Here is a 19304-nt window from a genome sequence, read left to right on the forward strand (position 1 = left end):
CCAATGGGTTCAGTCCAGGTCTGGTAAGATTTGTTAGAACTAGGGCTGTTGTAAATAAATATTTTAGTAATCGAGTAATCTAGCGATTATTCTCACAATTTATCAAGTAATCAAATAAAAAAAAAATAATAAAACATTAGTAAATCTAACATAACAGTAGTATTACTACTTGATATCAACATCAGTCCAATTTTTCACAGCTGAACTTCCTTAACAATAATTTTTTCTGTGGCTTAGAAAATTAACCTGTAACAATAACAGCTCACTTCCTAAGTTAACCTGAAGAAAAGTTATACAAGAATCTGAAATTATATTCAATTCAATAATAAAGAGGGAGGCTCAAAAATACACTTATAAAATATTTCAACACTCCAGCTTTTTGTTTATGTATTCATCTTCAGTTAATTTAATAGATGAACTCTCAGCTTGCCCAGATATTTATAGTTTTTGTGTTCATGTTAGCGACAGAATTTGACACTTTTGTTCATCACACACAGAAACACACCTACCAGCCACCACGATGAGCTCCGCCACCCATTTGTTGAGACTGTCATGACATGAAATTAATTTTCCGGTTTGTCCGTAAAGCTACACTCACGTTAATCATGTAATGTGCAGCCGCCTGCAGTGTTCAGTCTATCCACTCACCTGCATAGATACACCTGCAGCGCTCTTCCCCGCTGTTCACGCTGAACACCGGCCACCAGGCAGCAGCTCCGGGAGGAGAAAAGCTGCCGTACTCCAAGCAAAGTGCCAGTCATTTTAAAGATGCTTATTGGACCCCCGAAAAACGACAAAGACCCAGACATTATCATCAATCAATAAAATCCTCCCAGGCCGAACGTGAAAACTGCTCCTAACACTTAGCTTTCGTCAACAACTCAGGCGGAAGTGAGAGCGGTGAATAATAATTTAATCACATAAAAAATGTGAAGCAACTGAATAGCCTATGTCCTTATTTAATATTTGACAGGTAAAAAATAGAACAGGCGTTTTGTTTTACGGTCAAAATGATGGACAACAAAAACAATATTTCTGACACTAGTGAGCTCATCGACCTCACTAGTGTTCATTCGCAGGGTAGGAAATGAAGGAGTCAGTCACAAGAAATGTGTAATATTTATGCTTGACTGTGAAATCTCAAACATCCAGACAGTGTGAGCAGAGTTTGTATGACTCACAGAATACACACAGTACACCCAAATATGTTGGAGCTTTAACTCTAAAATCCATGGCCGTCCAATGAAAGGAATAAAGTTAGAAGGCCTAAAGTTTTAGATCCAGTCTGCCGATCTTGTTGGTCTGTAAATTTCCCTATAAATGGATGTCTGATGGAACAGCAGTCTTTGGGGGACACATATTGTTACTAGGATGTTGACTGAATTTATCTCCCTATATGCCAATGGTTTTAATAACAAGAGCACCGTTTACATTTGCTCAGATATTAGCGGAGATTTCAACCACAGTTTGGTAAACCTTGGTGGAAACATGGAGATCAGCTTCATTGAACTTCAGTCAGAACGGGAAATGTGAAACACATTTAGGACTAAGCCCGTCATTTCTCAATAATCTCTGCGGCTGGAGTGACCACACATGACTCCTTCACACTCAGAGCGTCTCTTTACCTTTAAAGTCACACTTCAGTGTTTAAAGAGGGTAAGCCCTGCCACACCATCAGGTTTCTTGTTTACCCCGATTTCATTCCAAACCTTATTAATACTCCTTGGTAGGTACATGCTTCTGCTTTGGTAAATCTATTTAATGCGGATGCATTCTTTGTGGCATGTTCTAGAAAAAAAATGTTACAAAGACCCGACTGAATGTACGGCTCAGCCCACACACTTTTTCCAGTGGTTTTTGGAGTGGGTAAGGCTTCGCCCATTATAGCTACATGCCAGTATCCAAACTCTTAACTAATATGAGAAGGTGATGTGCATAATTTGTAATATATGCATTTCTTAAAAACTGAAATATAAACACAGAAACGTGACAAACCCATAACCATCAAAACCACACACACACAAAAAAAAAAAAAACAGTTCTGACTGTTTGAATTTTATTGGAAAATCAAATCTACACTGGACCCTTTAACTATTTGTCAGATTTTTTTTTTTTCTTATTTATTTATTTTTTAAATCAACATTTCCAAACATGTTAAGATATGCAAGAATGAGGCATTGGGTTTGTGGGCAATCATAAATCAAAGCATTTTTTTTTTTTTATCTCATATTGATGGTGCTTTTGAAAATATTTAGAAACCTTATTTTGTGTAGGTTTGCCAGATTTCTTTGACATGGTTGATGAAAATAAACTACAGTATTTATTTAAGAATTATGTGTTTCAGTTAGTTCAGTATATTTCAGACGCTTGGCACGTTCGAAAGAGGACACTTTACGTGTTGATGCTGTTCTCTGTTCTTTTATAGTGCCCACAAAAAAAAAACTGATATGTGGAAACCCATCTGCAACTCAGTGGCCGACCAGAGTTCACTGTTTTGGTGTTCGGATTTCGAGTACTCGTTCGCACCTCCCCAAACAAACCGGGTATTCTAGGCAAACTACGGTACCTGGAATTTGATCAAAGCGGGACGGTGTGAACGCTCCCTAAGAACACATGACCACATTGTAACACCAAGCAGGTTTCGCGCATCAAAAACGCGTCCGACGCTTCAAGTTTTGACGCGTGTGCGCTTGACATTTTGCTCTGGACGTGTGTCAGACGCATCAAAAGTCGCATTAGGCGGGCATTGAGAACACATACGCATACGCTTCCTTCAAACTCTTCCGTCGTTTCCTGAATATTTCATTTACATAAATTCAATGTTTATTAGGGATACTCCGATCAGGTTTTTTTCTGCAGATTCTGACACCGATCACCCAGGAGGCCGATCTCTGAGGATCACCGATCTTTGCCGATCGCCTGGATTGACTGTTTATTTTTCGCGCGAGTTCCAAATGATACTATGTGAGCTGGCAAAATTTTTAAAATGATCTGCTAATAAATTCACCTAATTAACCTAAACATGCAACAACCTTGCAGGCACTGAGTAGCTGCTCTTTTGACAGCTACTCAGTCAAAAGAACAACTGAAAAACCTGCAACCAGTTAAACAACATTTAACAGTAAAGTTCTCTGTACCATAAATTATACGAGTCAAATAAATCTCACAACACTGAATATATCAAAAAATATCTAGTAAAAGATGGAAACATTCATTCAAAGTCAAATGCAGGTTGCATTAAAATAAACAATCCCAAGTTACTGAATGAAAACTTCCTAAGAGCAGCTGAGTACTGCTGGTTCTGATTGGTTGTTTCTGACTGAGCGGAGTAATTCTGCAGAACACGAGAGGAGTGAGAGGAGATCGATTATTATTTATTTATTTTTTCATAAATTATCTCTCATGTTTGGACATAGCGAAGGTTTTAATATGTGAAATCTTTGTTGCTATTGTTGCATGCTGCGGCTTTAAGCAGACGTTCCGGGTGGAGCAGAAATGGCGCTCTGTATGAGAAATATTACAACCAGTAGCCCGTAGCGACGAGAGCAGAACCAGTCGTTTTTGCTCGACTGATTTGGATAGCTCAAATGAGGGGAAATATTTTCAAATCCAGAAAGTTCTAAGTTACCCGACATTCCAACTTCCTCGCTGATCCTCTGCCAAGCAAAGGTCCTTTCAGTTCTTGTCTCTGTAGTCATAACTTGGTTGGTTGTAGTTTATTGGTTGTAGCAATTAGTTTTGTTTTTCTCTGAGATCCCGTCAGAAAATGCAGCATTACGTGAGGGTCAACGCTCCGTGATGAACTGTGAAAGTTCAGATTTTTCAGCTCCAGCGTTGGTCACGCTATCAACATGCCTCCACATATACTTTGAATGTAAACCAGACGCGCCTGATGCAATTGGTGTGACTCCACCATAAGTCCTGGTGTAACCATGAAGATAGCCGTCCTTTTGTCATCAAATTAGCAAAAGCCACTGAACTGAGGAGGTTTCTGGCCAGCTTTTGGTCCTGTTTTGAGCCCATAGAAAACACTTAATTCTGGAACATTCCCACGGTTCCACAAATCCTTCTCCTTACGCCCACATGTACCTGATTAGACAACATGTAAATGATTCAGGCTTGTCATAAACACAAGGCATCTGATTGCCATTACCGGCAGAAAACAAACAAGAACATAAGCAGGAGAGAGCAGTAGCAGCGGCAGCAGGAGGAGAAGAGCTCGCCGAGACCGACACCCGGAGCTTTTCCCTCCACTGTGACCCTGATACGGAGACCAACATGATGAAGTACTTTGCAGCCTCTAATTAGCACACTCCGGCTCTTTGGTTTCTACTTCAGAAAATATACAAATTAGAAAAACATTTCCACTCATGCTCAACTGATGAGAACAGTCCCACTTTAAGCGATGCGAGAGCGGCAACCAGAACTTATGCGTTACCGAGCTTTACACACATCTGTGGATGCTGAAAAAATAGAAAAAAAGTTCACCGGTCCCTTCGAGCCTGCCTCGCCATTCCCGAAGACAACCCTGGCAGAAACAAAGCAGACACGCAGCTCTGCACTCTCACTTTTTTTTGCCCAGTCTCCGACACATCATTTGTTCTCCCTTTCAAGTTGGCCAAAGTGCTGGTGTTATGAGTAACGCCTCATAATGCTGGAGCTCCCGGCGATCCAAAAGGGAGAAAAATAAATAAATAAAAAAATCCAACCACTGATTTGTTACATGAACAGATGACTAATTAAAAACACAGCGAAGTGAGTGTAATTAATGAGTCCATTAAGCCTAGGTAATCTCACAGATCCAGTATTAACAAACTGCGAGTGGGCCTGGGATGGAGGTGATTAACAGTGCGGCCACATTGGCTCTAATTAACTACACAACCACAGTCACAACTGGATTTTGGAAACATATGTCAGGGTGTTTTATTTTCCTTTGAGGGTCTGAGAGTAGAATATGTTAGGGGCTGAATGGATACGGCCTAAAATCCAACCATCATTAACCTGCAGAATTGCTAGACAATAAAAGAGAGCGACTATGTCACACTTTCAAGCCTCTTAACAGTTAGTTATAGTTTAAAACTGAATTTTCCTGCTACTTTTGGGAATCATCTAGGATATCTAAAGTGTCTTTCAAAAGTCTGGTCAGGTTAAAAACCACACACTTCACGTCTTGTCTTTGGTTTCTGTGTGGTAGGCGGAAACAAAACAGCTTATGACTAATTCTTTTAAAATCTAGAATGTTAAGATGTGTTTTTCTGTTATTGCTATGCCCTAAAATTCTTTACTTTTTGCCCATAACATGGCCATAAATAGAAAGTTGAAATTGAGGTACCTTCTTTAAATAGCCCCCAAAAAATGTTATTGTACCTGTTTAATTGTGAATATAAGACACTCACTTAGGTGAGTGAGGGTTGGGGTCGAGTGGCAGGAGGATGGTGTGTGAGTGGCAGGTGGTGGAAGGTGGAGGCAGTGGTATTAGGGATGGATGCTACGAAGGAAACCTATTTTGCCGTTCGTCTGTAAAGCTACACTTGCCCTATGACAACATCAGCTGCAAAGCTGAAGCATAATCCACTGCATTCAGTCTTTTGCACTCATCTCCGCTCCACTGCACTTTGCCACCGATCGGTCAGAGCCACCAGCTAGGCAGCAGGAGGACGACTAAGAAAGCCTGTCTTCTTCCATGCAGTCAATTTAAAAACCAAGACATTTTCAATCAATCAATGAAATTTCCCTAGATCCTACAGAGATATTGCAAAGACTCCTTGCTAGAACTTGCCTTTTGGGGTCTCAATGATTTTGAGAACAGTGAAAAATCTGCCCAGAATTAATTCAGCCTAAAATGAAATGAGAAGACCTGGTTAATGACCTTAAGAGAGCTGGCGCCATAGTTACCAAGGTTACCATTAGTAACACACTGCGCCATCATGTTTTAAGATCCTGCCATGCTTGCAAGGTCACCTTGCTCGGGTCAGCACATGTTCGTGACCACCTGAAGCTTCCCAATGATCATCTGGAGGATCCAGACGGGGCCTGGGACCAAAGTAGAACTTTTTAGAACAAACTCCACTCATTATGTTCGGAGGAAGAAGAAGTTCAGTCCCAAAAACACCATCCCAACTGTGAAAGTACTGGATGGTAAAATGGTGCTTTGTGGGTGTTTTTCTGCAAGGAGAACAGGAAAACTGCACCATATTGAGGAAAGGATGGACAGGATAGAATATTTTGAGATTTTGGACAACATCCTGATTGTCTTTGTAGGAACACTAAAGATGGAACTTCCAGCATGACAACGGCCTGAAACACACAGTCACAGGAACTGAGGAGTGACTCGGAAAGAAGCATGTCAAGGTCCTGAAGTGGTCTAGTCATGCACTAGACCAGAACCCAAAAGAAAATAGTTGGAGGGAGCTGAAAATCTGTTGCCCAGCAACAGCCCTGAAAGCTTAAAGAATTTGAGAAGATCTGTAAGGAGACGTGGGCCTAAATCTCTGCTGCACTGTGTTAACACCAGTGACGTGCGGTCAGGGGAGGCAGGTGAGGCAGTGCCTCACCAGCCATCATGGAAAGAAAGAAAATATATAATCATAAAGTAATTTAAATTGTTATATTCATCCGGTGGTTTGCACTAAAAAATATTTATTTTTCATGTAGCTTCACCAATTTCGATTTTTATTTGTTCAAAATCGCTGAATTTTCTTATTTTCCCATTCAAATGCTTGGAAGCGATGCCGGTGAGGCAGCAGCGAGCTCTGCCTCACCTTGGATTGCGCAACCCCTGGCTCTGCGCTGGCTGCTAAGCGGAGAGAGCATGTTGCTGTACGGCGTCAATAAAATGGTTTAAACTAATTTAATATGTGAACTTATTTCCAATAATTTAGCTTATGTATATAATGTACAGTGCTTTTTGTCACCAACTGTGTTTGTGTAACGTGTTTTGTGTAATGAGCGATTATAAACGGCAGAGAACAGGTTCGAGGTGAGGCAGGCAGTTCTCTTGCCTCATGGCAGGGGGCGCTCAAGATCCCAGACGTTCGTCTTGTTCACTCCTCGACTGCCGAGTAAGTGACAGCGAGCTAGGCTAAACGATTCGGGAAGCAAGTCAAGTGCAGCGATAGATTATAATAGAGATAGTGATTTTTTTCCTCTCGCTTATCCCGACTTTCGACATGGATGACTACATTACAACACTAAAAAAGTTTTCTCAAGTGGACTTTCAATCGAAGCAGGAGATAATATGTGTGTTTTGTGAGCTACAGTTTGTATGTGTAAGGATGCAGAAGTGAAACATAACCTGTAAACTGCTGTCAATCTATGCATCTATTTGCAAATCTGATTCTGATGACGTCAGTGCCTCACCAGCTATGAACCTCACCGCACGTCACTAGTTAACACCTAGTCAAGAAGACCAGGAAATCTAACTGTAAAAGGTTTTGGTACCAAATATTAAATTTCATTTTTTATTGTATCAAATACTTCTTTGATATAATAAAATCAAGTTGGTTATTAAAAAAGAAAATCACACAATGTGGTTTTATTGATATCTATGTTGATTCCGTGTCTCAATTGAAATTAACATACAATGCGATAACTATTAGAAACCTCTCTATTCTGCTAAAGAAGGGAAACTCGGAAAATTACTATGCTATATCAAATACTTCTTTTCCCCATTGTAATTGATTCATTTGACAAGTTTTAAATAGTTTTGAAATATAGAAAAGAAAATCTTCCAGTGTAGCAATGATTTCTGGTAAACAACCATTCAAAATGTGTTCCTGCGTTCGTTCCCTCTGGAGGTGGTTTTATCTTATCACTACCATCTGCTGTGTCCGCTCCTGTTTTGTCCTCAGAGATTTGGAATTAGATAGTCCCAGTCCCCCCACCCCCCCAAAAAAAGAAAAAGAAAGCTTCCCAATGCAAAGAAGTGTACCTCCTGCTGCCTGGAGAGCTTCTTTCATCTCCGCTGCTCATTATGCAGCCACTTTCCTGGCTCAGGAGCCCGGATGACCCAGAGACAGTAAGCAGGAAACCTAATGCATTCCCTTTGTGGGCTGTATGTTTGTGGTTCTGTGCGCACATATGCATTTAGTTGTACTCCATATAAAAAGTTTGGAAGTACATTAAATACACGCTTTAGAGCCGTCACGTATCATCTTCCGCTGGAAGCCTTCTACAATTAATGAAATATGACTGTAGACTAAGAATGTGCGATATATGCGGTGCGCTGTAGAAACGACAGACATTTGGCCTATGAGAGAGATTAGTATTTTACCGGCTAACTGCAGTTATTCTTGTTCATGACGTAATCGGCTGGAGTCAAGATACAGAGCAAGAGGGAAGTGGAATGACAGAGAGCACAAGGGAAGAGCTCGTTAAAAATGCAGGAGTGAAAACATCAGTTACATGAATCTGGTTAAGATTTAAGACAGTTTAAACCCTAAATAAATACCTATTTTTTAGGTATTGCGATACCTTGAGAAAAAGTATCGCAATTTTATTTATTTTTTTTTCCCAAAAAGCCTCTCTTCGGAGGGTAACTTAGTTCACAGTAGCGCAGTCTTGTACTGCGGTCAGCAACAAGACCGCAGTACAAGTAAATAGGAGTGAAAAGATGAACGAGGGGAGTCAGACTTTAAAAAACACAGACTGACATTTGACTTAATCCATCGATATTTGGAAGCATGGCCAACACAGACCCAATGGCTCCCTTCACTTTCTCCGCCGCCATTGTCAAAACTAAAACCTTGGAGGAACTCCAATTCAAAAGCAACACAGGAGCAAGGTTTCGTAGGAAGGCAATGTTCAGGGTACCACAACAGCAAACCTACCAAGACATGAAAGTCCACCAAAACTGGCAGATGAGGCAACGAGAGCATTAATCAGAGAAGCAGCCCAGAGATCCACAGTTAAGCTATCGGAGCTGAATCTAAATCTGTTGACAACAACACGACGATTTTGGGGGACTAAACCAGAGAGAGGCTGCTAAATGCTTGAGACATACTCAGCCCTTTACCTCATCCATGCCTCTTAACATTTTTACCTGTAGAATACTTCATTTTCCTTTCCTTCATGTAAAATAAACACAGTCAATGCTTAATAGATAAAAGGTAAATTATAGTAGGGCTTTTATAAACCTCGTGTACTAGACTAAATACCTACATTTTCTTGTGCACATATATGTGGCTGCATGTATGTCTTCTACCTATTTCCCCCTTGGGAGATACACAGAGTGTCAGTCTACGAGGCTGTCAGTGCCTGCTCACAGACACGCTATAAGTTCCCCTGCTTCAGTTTTGGAATAACAGCCACCCTCTTATTGAGTAACCCCCGTTTAACCTAACCCATCAGTGTGCCCCTCGTCTGCCTGCTAAAACCCCAAAAATCAAAACTCAATAAGCTCCGTTATTGATAAATCCACGTTCTCCTACCCCAGCCGCTACAAATTACTGTATTATAAGGCTTACAGGTATTAGTTTTGAAAGGCCCTGACCCAAATCAAACAAGGCATACTTGAATTACTTTAGAGCGTCTGGACAGGCAGTGATGGAGACACTGAATGCAGTCAGTGAATTAGATACGAGCAGGGGGAGGCGGCATGAAGGACCTAACATATGAGCTGTTGGAGGGTGGTGTGGAGGTGGCGTCATCTGTACTCAAAACTGATTAGTCTCAAAGTACAGGCAAGACATACCGCTGCTCAAAACCTTACCGTGGTTCGAGCTACTGCAACGGTACTGGGACACTACGTTTGAAATGTTCGCTTAGGAATATTGCCTGGTAAGAAGAAACTGGACCGTTTTTAAAGATGCACTCACATCAGCCCTGTCATAAATAAACAGCGCTCCTGGATTAGTTGCTTCGCAATAGCAGGCCAACCATTTGCATTGTTCTTCTGGTTTTCAGCACCTCAATCTGCATTTTCTTCATAATATTTTAGATATGCTCTATGAAAAAAAATCACAAATTTTCCACACATAATTTGGAGTCTTGTTCCACATATAAAATACTAAAATGTGAATAAGGGGGGTATCCGCCGTAGTGCCTCACCAGCACAAGAAAAGAAACTTAGTTGATCTCGACACACTGCGTTCTAGAAAGTGAAACAATAGATTTGAAAAAATATACTCTCGCTTTTTAACAGTTACATATTTTTCCGATGCTGCAGCCATGAGCCAATTAGATTAGACTACTAGAAAATTAAAAGAGCTAGCTTAGCTTGAGGCACAAGTTACACTGGGGGTTTTTTTGTTTTGTTTTTTGATATAATTATGCTGAGCGTTAAAAAAAAAAGAAGAGAATATACATCCACAGAAAAAAGAAAAAGTTTGAAATTTGATCTCAATTCCATCCATACTTAAAATTGTTACTTGGGTAAAAATAGGTTTTCTTACTTTTTTTTGGTCAACTGGTTTCTCTCATCTTCCTCCACCTGACTGGTGGTGTTGAAGGTGGAGGTTTACAGGAGGAGATCCAACCTGGGATGATCAGAGACATTATTGATGTGCAGAATTTGAATCTGGGGTCAGAAACCAATGCTGGCTTCTCTACAGTGTTTCTAAAATTGTTTAATATTCAACATCTGACTCATAAACAGGTGAAATTTCAACATACATTTATCACTCTGAAAACGTTAACTCTCTCAGTTGTATAAACTTCATCCAAGCTAGACTGTTGAGCTAGCGAGCGGGCCAGAATCCGTTTCCCTGTTGGTTATTTGCAACGTGGCTTTGCTATTGGTCTAGTCAAACATGCCCAAGGGGACTTTTCTTTTCACTCTCTTTAGTGTTCCCTCTCCAAAGTTTAGCCTTACCTAGCAACACTTTATTGCAACGTTGACGAACTACACAGCAGTCATGATGAAACCATAAATTATATAAAATATTTGAAAACATTCTGCATTTATGTTGGATTAAAAACTACATCTTTTTATTTTGAGGGAAGTCTTACAGAAAACGCACTATTTCCACGACGTAATGAACAACTTTGTGAGGGAACAAAGTTGTTTCCATCGGAGTTAGCAGTTTGCAATGTTGGCTTTTTAGATGCACACATCGCCAATATTTCAAGTCATACAGCTATACAAGTATTATTAATACTTGGTAAGTTCTAGTTGTAAAAGCAACTAGAACTTACCAAATATAACAGGATTCAAATTTACCCATTTGCCTAGATTTGGCAAAATGGCGGAACATTGAGTTTGGTGAATTTTCCTTTCGAAATGGGTTAAATTTTGTGCGCTTGCTGAAGTCACAAACTAAAAAACACAAATTCCAACGAAACAATTGTCATGTCTGAATATTTAGCTTACCTTTAAGAAACAATGGACCTTACCAAGCTCCGCCCACAACTGACCCCGAGCCCGCAAGTCTCACAAACAAAGCCTCCAGGCCCGTTATTTCTATGAAAACATGACTGGATTAGTGCATCATTTCTACCGGATTTTCACAATATATCGGCTACTACAATGGACACTGGAACTAACAAGTTCATGTCATCATCTGGGAGGAGGTTACTGGTTTCTCAGTCACAAGCTGGTTGCAAACCTGAGGCCAACAGGTGTCAGTCAGTCAGTTATGGTAGATCTGAAATTTGGTTTGATGACCTCAATGTGAGAAGCTACAGACTTATAGGAGGAACCAAAGAGTTCTGTAAAGGTAAAGGCAAATCTTCTGAAGTTGGGATATAATTAATTTAATTTCACATAATTACCGCGGTAGAAGCCATTTGTTTGTTAAAAGTTTATGAAATATATTTGTTCTATTTGATGTTTGTTGTGAATGACGTAAACTCACAAAGGAATGAGGTAATTAGTTCAACGTTTATTAACTACCGGCTGTTTTGCGCCACAGCAAAGGTAAACAAAGGTAAAATTTGATCAACTCAAAACCACTCCTACCTTTTTACTCTCTCTCTCTCTTTTTGTAGTTTAAGCACACCTGTTACCGTGGCAACCGCCTGCGCCCTGCAAGACGAGCAAAGATTAGGTTAAAAACATAACATTAAGTCCGTTACGATATCAAGTTTCCAGGCTTGATATTTATTTCTCGATAATTAATCAGCGCTTCCCTGAACACAGCGATGGTTGATTGACTAGCTGTACTTGGTGCTAGAGTGGCTAACATGAGTAACAGTTTAGTCCAAAGCGTTTTCTGCTAAAATAAAACCTTTAGTGTATGTCAGCTACAACACACATTGCATATTGATCTGTTTAGCTAACGTAAGACTGTGTAGAAGACAGGCTTCAAGGTGTAGAAGTTGTATCAGCGCTGCCATTATGCTGTACTTAGCTAACAAGAAGCCTGTGTTTGTGAGACGGCCACTCACGTTGTAGCCGCGCTACTACGTAGAATGGGGATCAGCAAATGATCCAGCCAATGATGGAGATCAGTGTTACCACAATGGCCCCTGTGGTAAGGTACATTGTGTCTTTCGTGTGCGAAAAAAAATGCCGTACCGACGTTACGCAAAGGTGCGGCTACTTCTTCTTTTATATTATGGAGGATAACAAGCAACTTTAAGGTGCATACCGCCACCTACTGTACACGAGTGTGTAGCACCAGTGCGTGCGCGTTCGTCAATGAAAGTCATGGAAACGACGTTAGCGTTCTCAACCTTATAAATGACCCTGACCTTCTGAAATCTTTCCCTTTGCGACGGGACTTTTGAGAGAGACACCTGAAGGAGCACTTAAAGCCTCGGAAGGTTTGAGCTTGTCGAGAAGTCTGCTGTGCAAAACTTGCTGAAGAAGCCTGTGGTTAACAAACCTGTGGTTCCTGGCCAGGAGAAGGACCAGCAGGGTGATCAGCTGGAAGGTTAAAATCATTTTTCTACTATTTTTAATTAGGGCTGAAACGATTCCTCGAGGGATTCGAGGACCTCGATTATTAAAATCCCTCGAGGAAATTTATCTGCCTTGAAGCTTCGTTAAATTATATTTTATTAGCCTATTTAATGAACCGAGTTCCGGCCGGGTTATTATTAACGAAGAACAGAGATTCACTTCCTACTGAGTTGTTGACGAACGCTAAGTGTTAGCAGCAGTTTTCAAGTTCGGCCGCCTGGGAGGATTTTATTTATTGATGATAATGTCTGGGTCTTTTGTCATTTTTCGGGGGACCAATAAGCATCTTTAAAATGACTGGCGCGATGCCTGGAGTACGGCAGCTTTTCGGTTCAGAGCGAACAGTGGGGAAGAGCGCTGAAGGTGTATTTACAAAGGTGACCGGATAGACTGAACACAACCGGAAAATTTATTTCATATCATCCTGGTCTCAACAGAACGGGATGGCAGATGTGTTTCTGTGTGTGATTAACAAAGGTCTCAAATCCCGTCGCTAACATGAACACTAAAACTATAAATGTCTGCTAGTTATTTGAAATTTTGGAAAATGCCAGTAAGGCTGGCTGCAATTGTTTTGGTTTGAAAGAAGTTTTGGAAACAGCTTTTTGAAAAATGTGGTACATGTAGTCTCCATGGATACATTGATTAAATAACAACACACATTTTTATCCTTATAAAAAACTTTAGAAAACAATCAATGTGTGCCTGTTGATTTCACAAAGTAACTAAATTATTTACTCAAGACCAGAAAGACAGTGTTTCGTTCCACTCCATTTTAGTGGAAGTTACTTGATGTTAACAGTGAATGTTAAAATTCATTAGAAAAACAAGGAATTCAGTTTCAGGTAGTCCAGTGGTGATTCATTTGTTAGTTAAAATATTGGTGGAACACATAAACACTGCTTATGTGGTTTAAAAAGTCATTTCTGGTTTTAAAAGATCTGTTTTGTTTTATTCAGATCTTTGGAATAAGAAGTAAACCTGGTCCAGGTTTCAGAAAATGCCTCAAAAACACATTTGGTCTCCTTGGATACGTTGCTTGAAATAAAACCTTAATACTTGAATATTAGAAAAGATTTTAGATATATATTTCTCCTGTATTATTTCTAAATAGTTTATTTAGATCCCTGCTTCAAAAGGTCTACATCTATAAAACCTTTAATTTTATACATGTACATTTCTGCTGTTGGCTATATATGGGAGTATGAAGGTAGTACTGAGGGGTTTCAGAGTAGCTGTGGCTGTGATTGTGAAAAGTTATGGAGCTCAAAGGAATCTAGTTTAAGTAGCTATAATTAAGGTTTTGATACTTTTGAAGTATAATAGTAATGAATGGATCACGTATCTTATCCTTGGCTATTATTAAGAATGTAAAATGTACCTGTAGCATCAAAGATTAGTGAGGATGGGCTTGTTGTCTTTAATAATTGATTGGTACCAAGGTGAAGCTGCAAGTTTGTTTGTCTGAGTGGTGATGGTCTATATATGTTTGATCATTGAATTTTAGAGTGTGTTCTGTCTTTTTTATGTAAAATTGTGTTTTTTGCTGTTTTGTGTGACTAAAGATCAGCTTTATTTATTTTATCTCCTAATTCCCATCCTTGTTGTTTAATCACATCTGGCATAGCAATAATATTGTTCATTAAATATATTCAAGAAAAACAAACACATTCACAAACCTGGGTAGTTGTATTGTTGGTATTTCAGTGTTCCTTCTAAACATTCCTTTGGAGGTCAAGATACTGAATTATAGCTTTTTTTGCTTTGTTTTTTTTCTTCACAGCCCATACCATGGCGCTTCCAGCAGATGGATCCCCAATGTTGGAGGGACATCCAGACAATGGTAAGGATCATGGTAAGGTGTGGTTAAATGAAGCCAATGGAGAGGAGTCGAGGTGTAGGTCACCTCTACAGTCTGTGGACTGTTCTACCAGCTCCAGTGGTAGCTCTACTACCAGCTCCAGTGGTAACTCTACTACCACCTCCAGTCGTAGCTCTACTACCACCTCCAATAAAGATGAGGTTGATAATGAAGACAAGAATGACTTTAAATCCCGTCTTCGGGTTGTCCAGGTCCTTCGACCAAACATTAAATTCCTGTGGGGCATAGAAGTACTTAAGCAGTCATTGAAACATCTGAATTTGACGATTAATCAGCTGGGCTCCGCTGACAGTAGTCCAACAGTATACCGTGCCGATGCTGCATCACAGCTGCTTGAGATTCTTCCCCCAAATTTCAAATACATACAAGACATCGGTGTGGCTCAGAAGCCTCAAGAAGACATGACTCCTTGTACTTCACTTGAATTCACATCTGGACTTGGCCAACAGGAAAAGCCCATTTTGCGTCCAGAGAAGTCCAGACCTATCGGTACCTTGCAACATCGTCAGGTAGGTTTGGAAGAGGAAGGGGCTTTTTTGACTTCTGGCCACACCAGGAGCACTACACAGAAGGTGGATGCTGCAAAGGAGGACGACCCACCATCAAAGCTTAGATTTGGTACCGTTCTTCCTTCCAGCTTTAAATTCACATACGAACTTGACAAAAAGCAAGAGCCCAATTTGCGTCCAGAGGACTCCAGTCCTATCAATACCTCGCCACAACCTCTGGAAGGTTGGAAAAATTTAGTGGCTTCTTTCACTTTTGGTCGTGCCAAGAGAACTACAGAGAAGGTGGATGTTGCGAAGGAGGACGACCCACCATCAAAGCTTAGTTTTGGTACCGTGCTTCCTTCCAGCTTTAAATTCACATACGAACTTGACAAAAAGCAAGAGCCCAATTTGCGTCCAGAGGACTCCAGTCCTATCAGTACCTCCCCACAACCTCTGGAAAGTTGGCAAAATTTAGTGGCTTCTTTCACTTTTGGTCGCGCCAAGAGAACTACACTGAAGGTGGATGCTGCAAAGCCTAGTCATCAGGTAGGTTTGAAAGAGGACGTGGCTCATGTGACATCAGTGACTGGCATAAACGGAAAGAGGACGAAGGACAGTGATGCTGAAGAGCAGCCCCCTGCCAAGAGGACTAAGGATGCTGTTGCTAAAGAGGAGCTTGCCGCCAAGAGGACCGAATACAGTGACGATGCCAGCTGGAATGAGGTCCTTCGAAGAATCGGCAGAAGGATTGCATGGAGATATGGTAAAGAATGGGAGGACGAGCCTGTTCCGTCAACCCCTCTGTTCATTCCCTACCGAAAGACAGAATATGAAGAGCCCATTCTGTTATCCCCTGTGCCCAGTCCCTCACCAAGGACGTTGTGTGAGGATCCTGGTCTGTCATCCCCTGTCCTCAGTCCCTTACGAGGTACGGTGTATGAGGACCCTTTTCGCTCATCTCCTGACTTCAGTCCCTCACCATTGAAGCACTGTGAAGATCCCATTTTGTCTCCCCGTGTTTTCAGTCCTTCACCATCAACACACTGTGAAAATCCAACGATGTTATCCCCTGACGTCTGTTTCTGGATGAAGACTGAAGGGGACATGGAAGAGGAACCAACACCTTCAACATCTGGTGGAATTACAGAAACAGAGAGTTCCAGACACGTGTGGTTTAGACCTCGCTACGTTTTGTCAAGTGACTCTGATTAGATTGGGATCTGTAAAAACTGAAGACCTATTAGGGAAGTCACATTAGAACATCATCATTTCTCTGTTGTTTTTTTATTGAAGCTAATGGCTTTCTAGCAAGCCTGAGGCAGCCTTTGGTAGCGTCTTGCACCGGGGCTTTTCTTTATCCCACTGCTAGTTTATCATTTTAGCTGTCAAGGATTCTGGAAGGACTGAGGAAGCATTAGGCAGCGCCTTGCATCGGGTTTTCTTCATCTTTGTGTTTTTCTCTCAACCCCCCCATGTTTCAGGGTGTAATAGCGGTTCTTCCCCACACGGTGCTCTCCAATATAATAAATTATTCTATCCCATTCCTCTACTAATCGAGTCTCCCAGTTTTTAATCTTTCAGGTTTTAGATGCTCATCGTTGGATCCTTTTGTCGTCGTCCGTGTGGTTCCTGTCCTTCTGGACCCCTTGTTTTTCACACTGCTTGTAAGTTTTGCATTCCACATTCACATGATACTACTTGCCTCCTGCTGGTGATGGGGACCATCAGCTTTACTAAATAAAAATAGAATTTCACTATTAGTAATTTAGAAAGTGTTCAACGATGTAGAGTTAAAATTTACATTTAGTAAGGAATGCTTGCCTGGCAATACTTTGTATCAGAAACCAAATTAAAGCATCAGGACAATAAGAAATTAGAAGACAAAGGAGAACATAGACAGAATTTATGATTGAGGGATTTAATTAAGAGCTTTTATTCAGAGGGACCCTAGAGAACAGGATCGAAGGAAAGGAAATGGAGAGCATGTAAAGTTTTATGTAGATAAACTATTAATCTCATGAAACAAATAGTTTATGTGGCTAATAGCTTGTTCATGTGTTACAACACAGAAAGATCATAAGCAGAGAATAGACATTAAAAAAATACCCAAAACTAGTCTCTGATCCAGGTTCTCAGATCAATAATGTCTCTGATCATCCCAGGTTGGATCTCCTCAGCCTGTAAACCTCCACCTTCAACACCACCAGTCAGGAGGAGGAAGATAAGAGAACCCAGTTGACAAAAAAAGTAAGAAAACTTATTTTCATTTTAAATATGGATGAAATTGAAGTAAAATTTCAAAATTGTTCTTTCTTCTGTCCATGTATATTCTATTTGTTAACCCTGTTGTCTTTTCATTGGATTTCATTTCTACATCAACTCATGTCACATGACTTGAGTTGAATAACAATTAAAGCAGAAGACCAGCTCCACCTGTAAACCTCCACCTTCAACACCACCAGTCAGGAGGAGGAAGATAAGAGAACCCCGTTAACAAAAAAGTAAGAACATTTACTTTTACACAAGAGGATGTCAAGGTCAATATTCAAATCTATTTCCAATTTAAAATAGGAAATCTATTTTAAAGACTTAAAATAGATTACATTTTTGTTTTGTCTGATTTTTTTATTTTGACTGAGTTCTTTCATAACAGCAGATAACTGCTGATGGAAGGAGGATCAGGAATATAGCAGAGGACCTGCTGATCTACTGGTTATAGTAGATTTTATAAATGGTGAGGAAATGATTATGACTTGATCAGAAAGTCTGATCCATCCATCCATCCATCCATCCTCGCTCCCTCCCTCCCAAGGCGTTGCCAGGCCAGCCGAGAGACATAGTCCCTCCAGCGTGTCCCTCCGCCCGATGGGACGTGACCAAAACACCTCACCATCCTGACCAGATGCCTGAGTGATCTGTTATTTACACAGAAATTAAGGAATGTGTGTCTGATTATGTGTTGGTTCACTAGCATCACTGAGACAAAACGACAGCACTGGACCAATCAGGAGAGAGAAGACACAAAGTGACACAAAACATCCTGCTGGGAATCCCGAGATGAAGCAAGGGGACACCTGAGGACACAGAATAAAGAGACAGAGATCATGTGAAGTAGGTCCTTCAATAACAAACCAAGCACTGCCGTGAAATCCTATGTTGAAATTTCACCTGTTTATAAGTCAGATGTTGAATATTAAACAATTTAAGAAACAATGTAGAGAAGCCAGCATTGGTTTCTGACCCCAGATTCAGATTCTGCACATCAATAATGTCTCTGATCATCCCAGGTTGGATCTCCTCCTGTAAACCTCCACCTTCAACACCACCAGTCAGGTGGAGGAAGATGAGAGAACCCTGTTGACCAAAAAAAAGTAAGAACATTTCTATCTACACAACATGACTAATCATTTCAAATATAGCTGTGGAAAGCTGAGCTGAAACTTAGAAACTGTTTCTGTCACATGGATGTCACAATTTCTTTCTTTTAGCTCATCTTTTGAGGCAGATTCAGATGGAGAAGTGGGATAAAAAGCAACAGTGGAAACGGGTCAAACAACGACGGATGAGGAGCCGATCACTTTCAAACTCACCCATCCGCCTCCCCCCTCCTCCCATCCGACAGACGCCAAACACTGATCCTCCCTCATCGCTATAGAACACATATGTCAGAGTCAAGGCCCGCGGGCCACATCCGGCCCGCGAGAAGATTAATAAAGATTAATAAAGATTAATAAATCAAGATTGGGCCGGTCCGCTGCACTAGACCAAATGCGTCATTTAAAAAAATCTCAATGAACATTCGATCAGTCCGGCCCTCGGCTTGTAGCTAAATTTTTTATTTGGCCCTCCGTCCATTTGACTTTGACACCCCTGCTATAGAACCTCCTCACCTCCGTCACCGTCAGGGACAAAAACATCCTGCAGTGTCTGTGTTCATCTGACTGGCTGAGGTTGATGCAGACACTCTGAGGGTGAGTTCTTGAGATTTAAATAGCTTAACCTCTTGTGTTTCCCATGATTTTTACTGTAACATTATGTATTCGTTTCCTTCAAATGTTTTGTTACTTGTTTTTTTGTGTGCATAGATTCC

The 19304-nt window shown here is 40.7% G+C and overlaps 1 protein-coding gene across 6 annotated transcripts; it reads left to right on the plus strand.

Annotated features, from left to right (window-relative positions):
* Positions 1 to 12329: 12329 nt before the first annotated feature.
* LOC122823414 lies at positions 12330 to 18926 on the plus strand. Of its 6 annotated transcripts, none has more exons than XM_044103011.1 (7): positions 12330 to 12812; positions 14625 to 16878; positions 17377 to 17461; positions 17614 to 17715; positions 17868 to 17948; positions 18027 to 18325; positions 18502 to 18576. In XM_044103011.1, the coding sequence occupies exon 2, from the start codon at positions 14633 to 14635 to the stop codon at positions 16424 to 16426; it is 1794 nt and encodes a 597-aa protein (XP_043958946.1). In that variant the 5' UTR covers positions 12330 to 12812; positions 14625 to 14632; the 3' UTR covers positions 16427 to 16878; positions 17377 to 17461; positions 17614 to 17715; positions 17868 to 17948; positions 18027 to 18325; positions 18502 to 18576. The 6 variants fall into 6 exon arrangements, 5 of the variants coding, with proteins under 5 accessions (XP_043958946.1, XP_043958948.1, XP_043958949.1 ...); XM_044103013.1 differs by having other exon boundaries at positions 18186 to 18325; XM_044103014.1 differs by having other exon boundaries at positions 17871 to 17948.
* Positions 18927 to 19304: the final 378 nt, after the last annotated feature.

This window comes from Gambusia affinis, linkage group LG20, assembly GCF_019740435.1.
Source record: "Gambusia affinis linkage group LG20, SWU_Gaff_1.0, whole genome shotgun sequence".
In the NCBI taxonomy this organism is placed as follows: Eukaryota; Metazoa; Chordata; class Actinopteri; order Cyprinodontiformes; family Poeciliidae; genus Gambusia; species Gambusia affinis.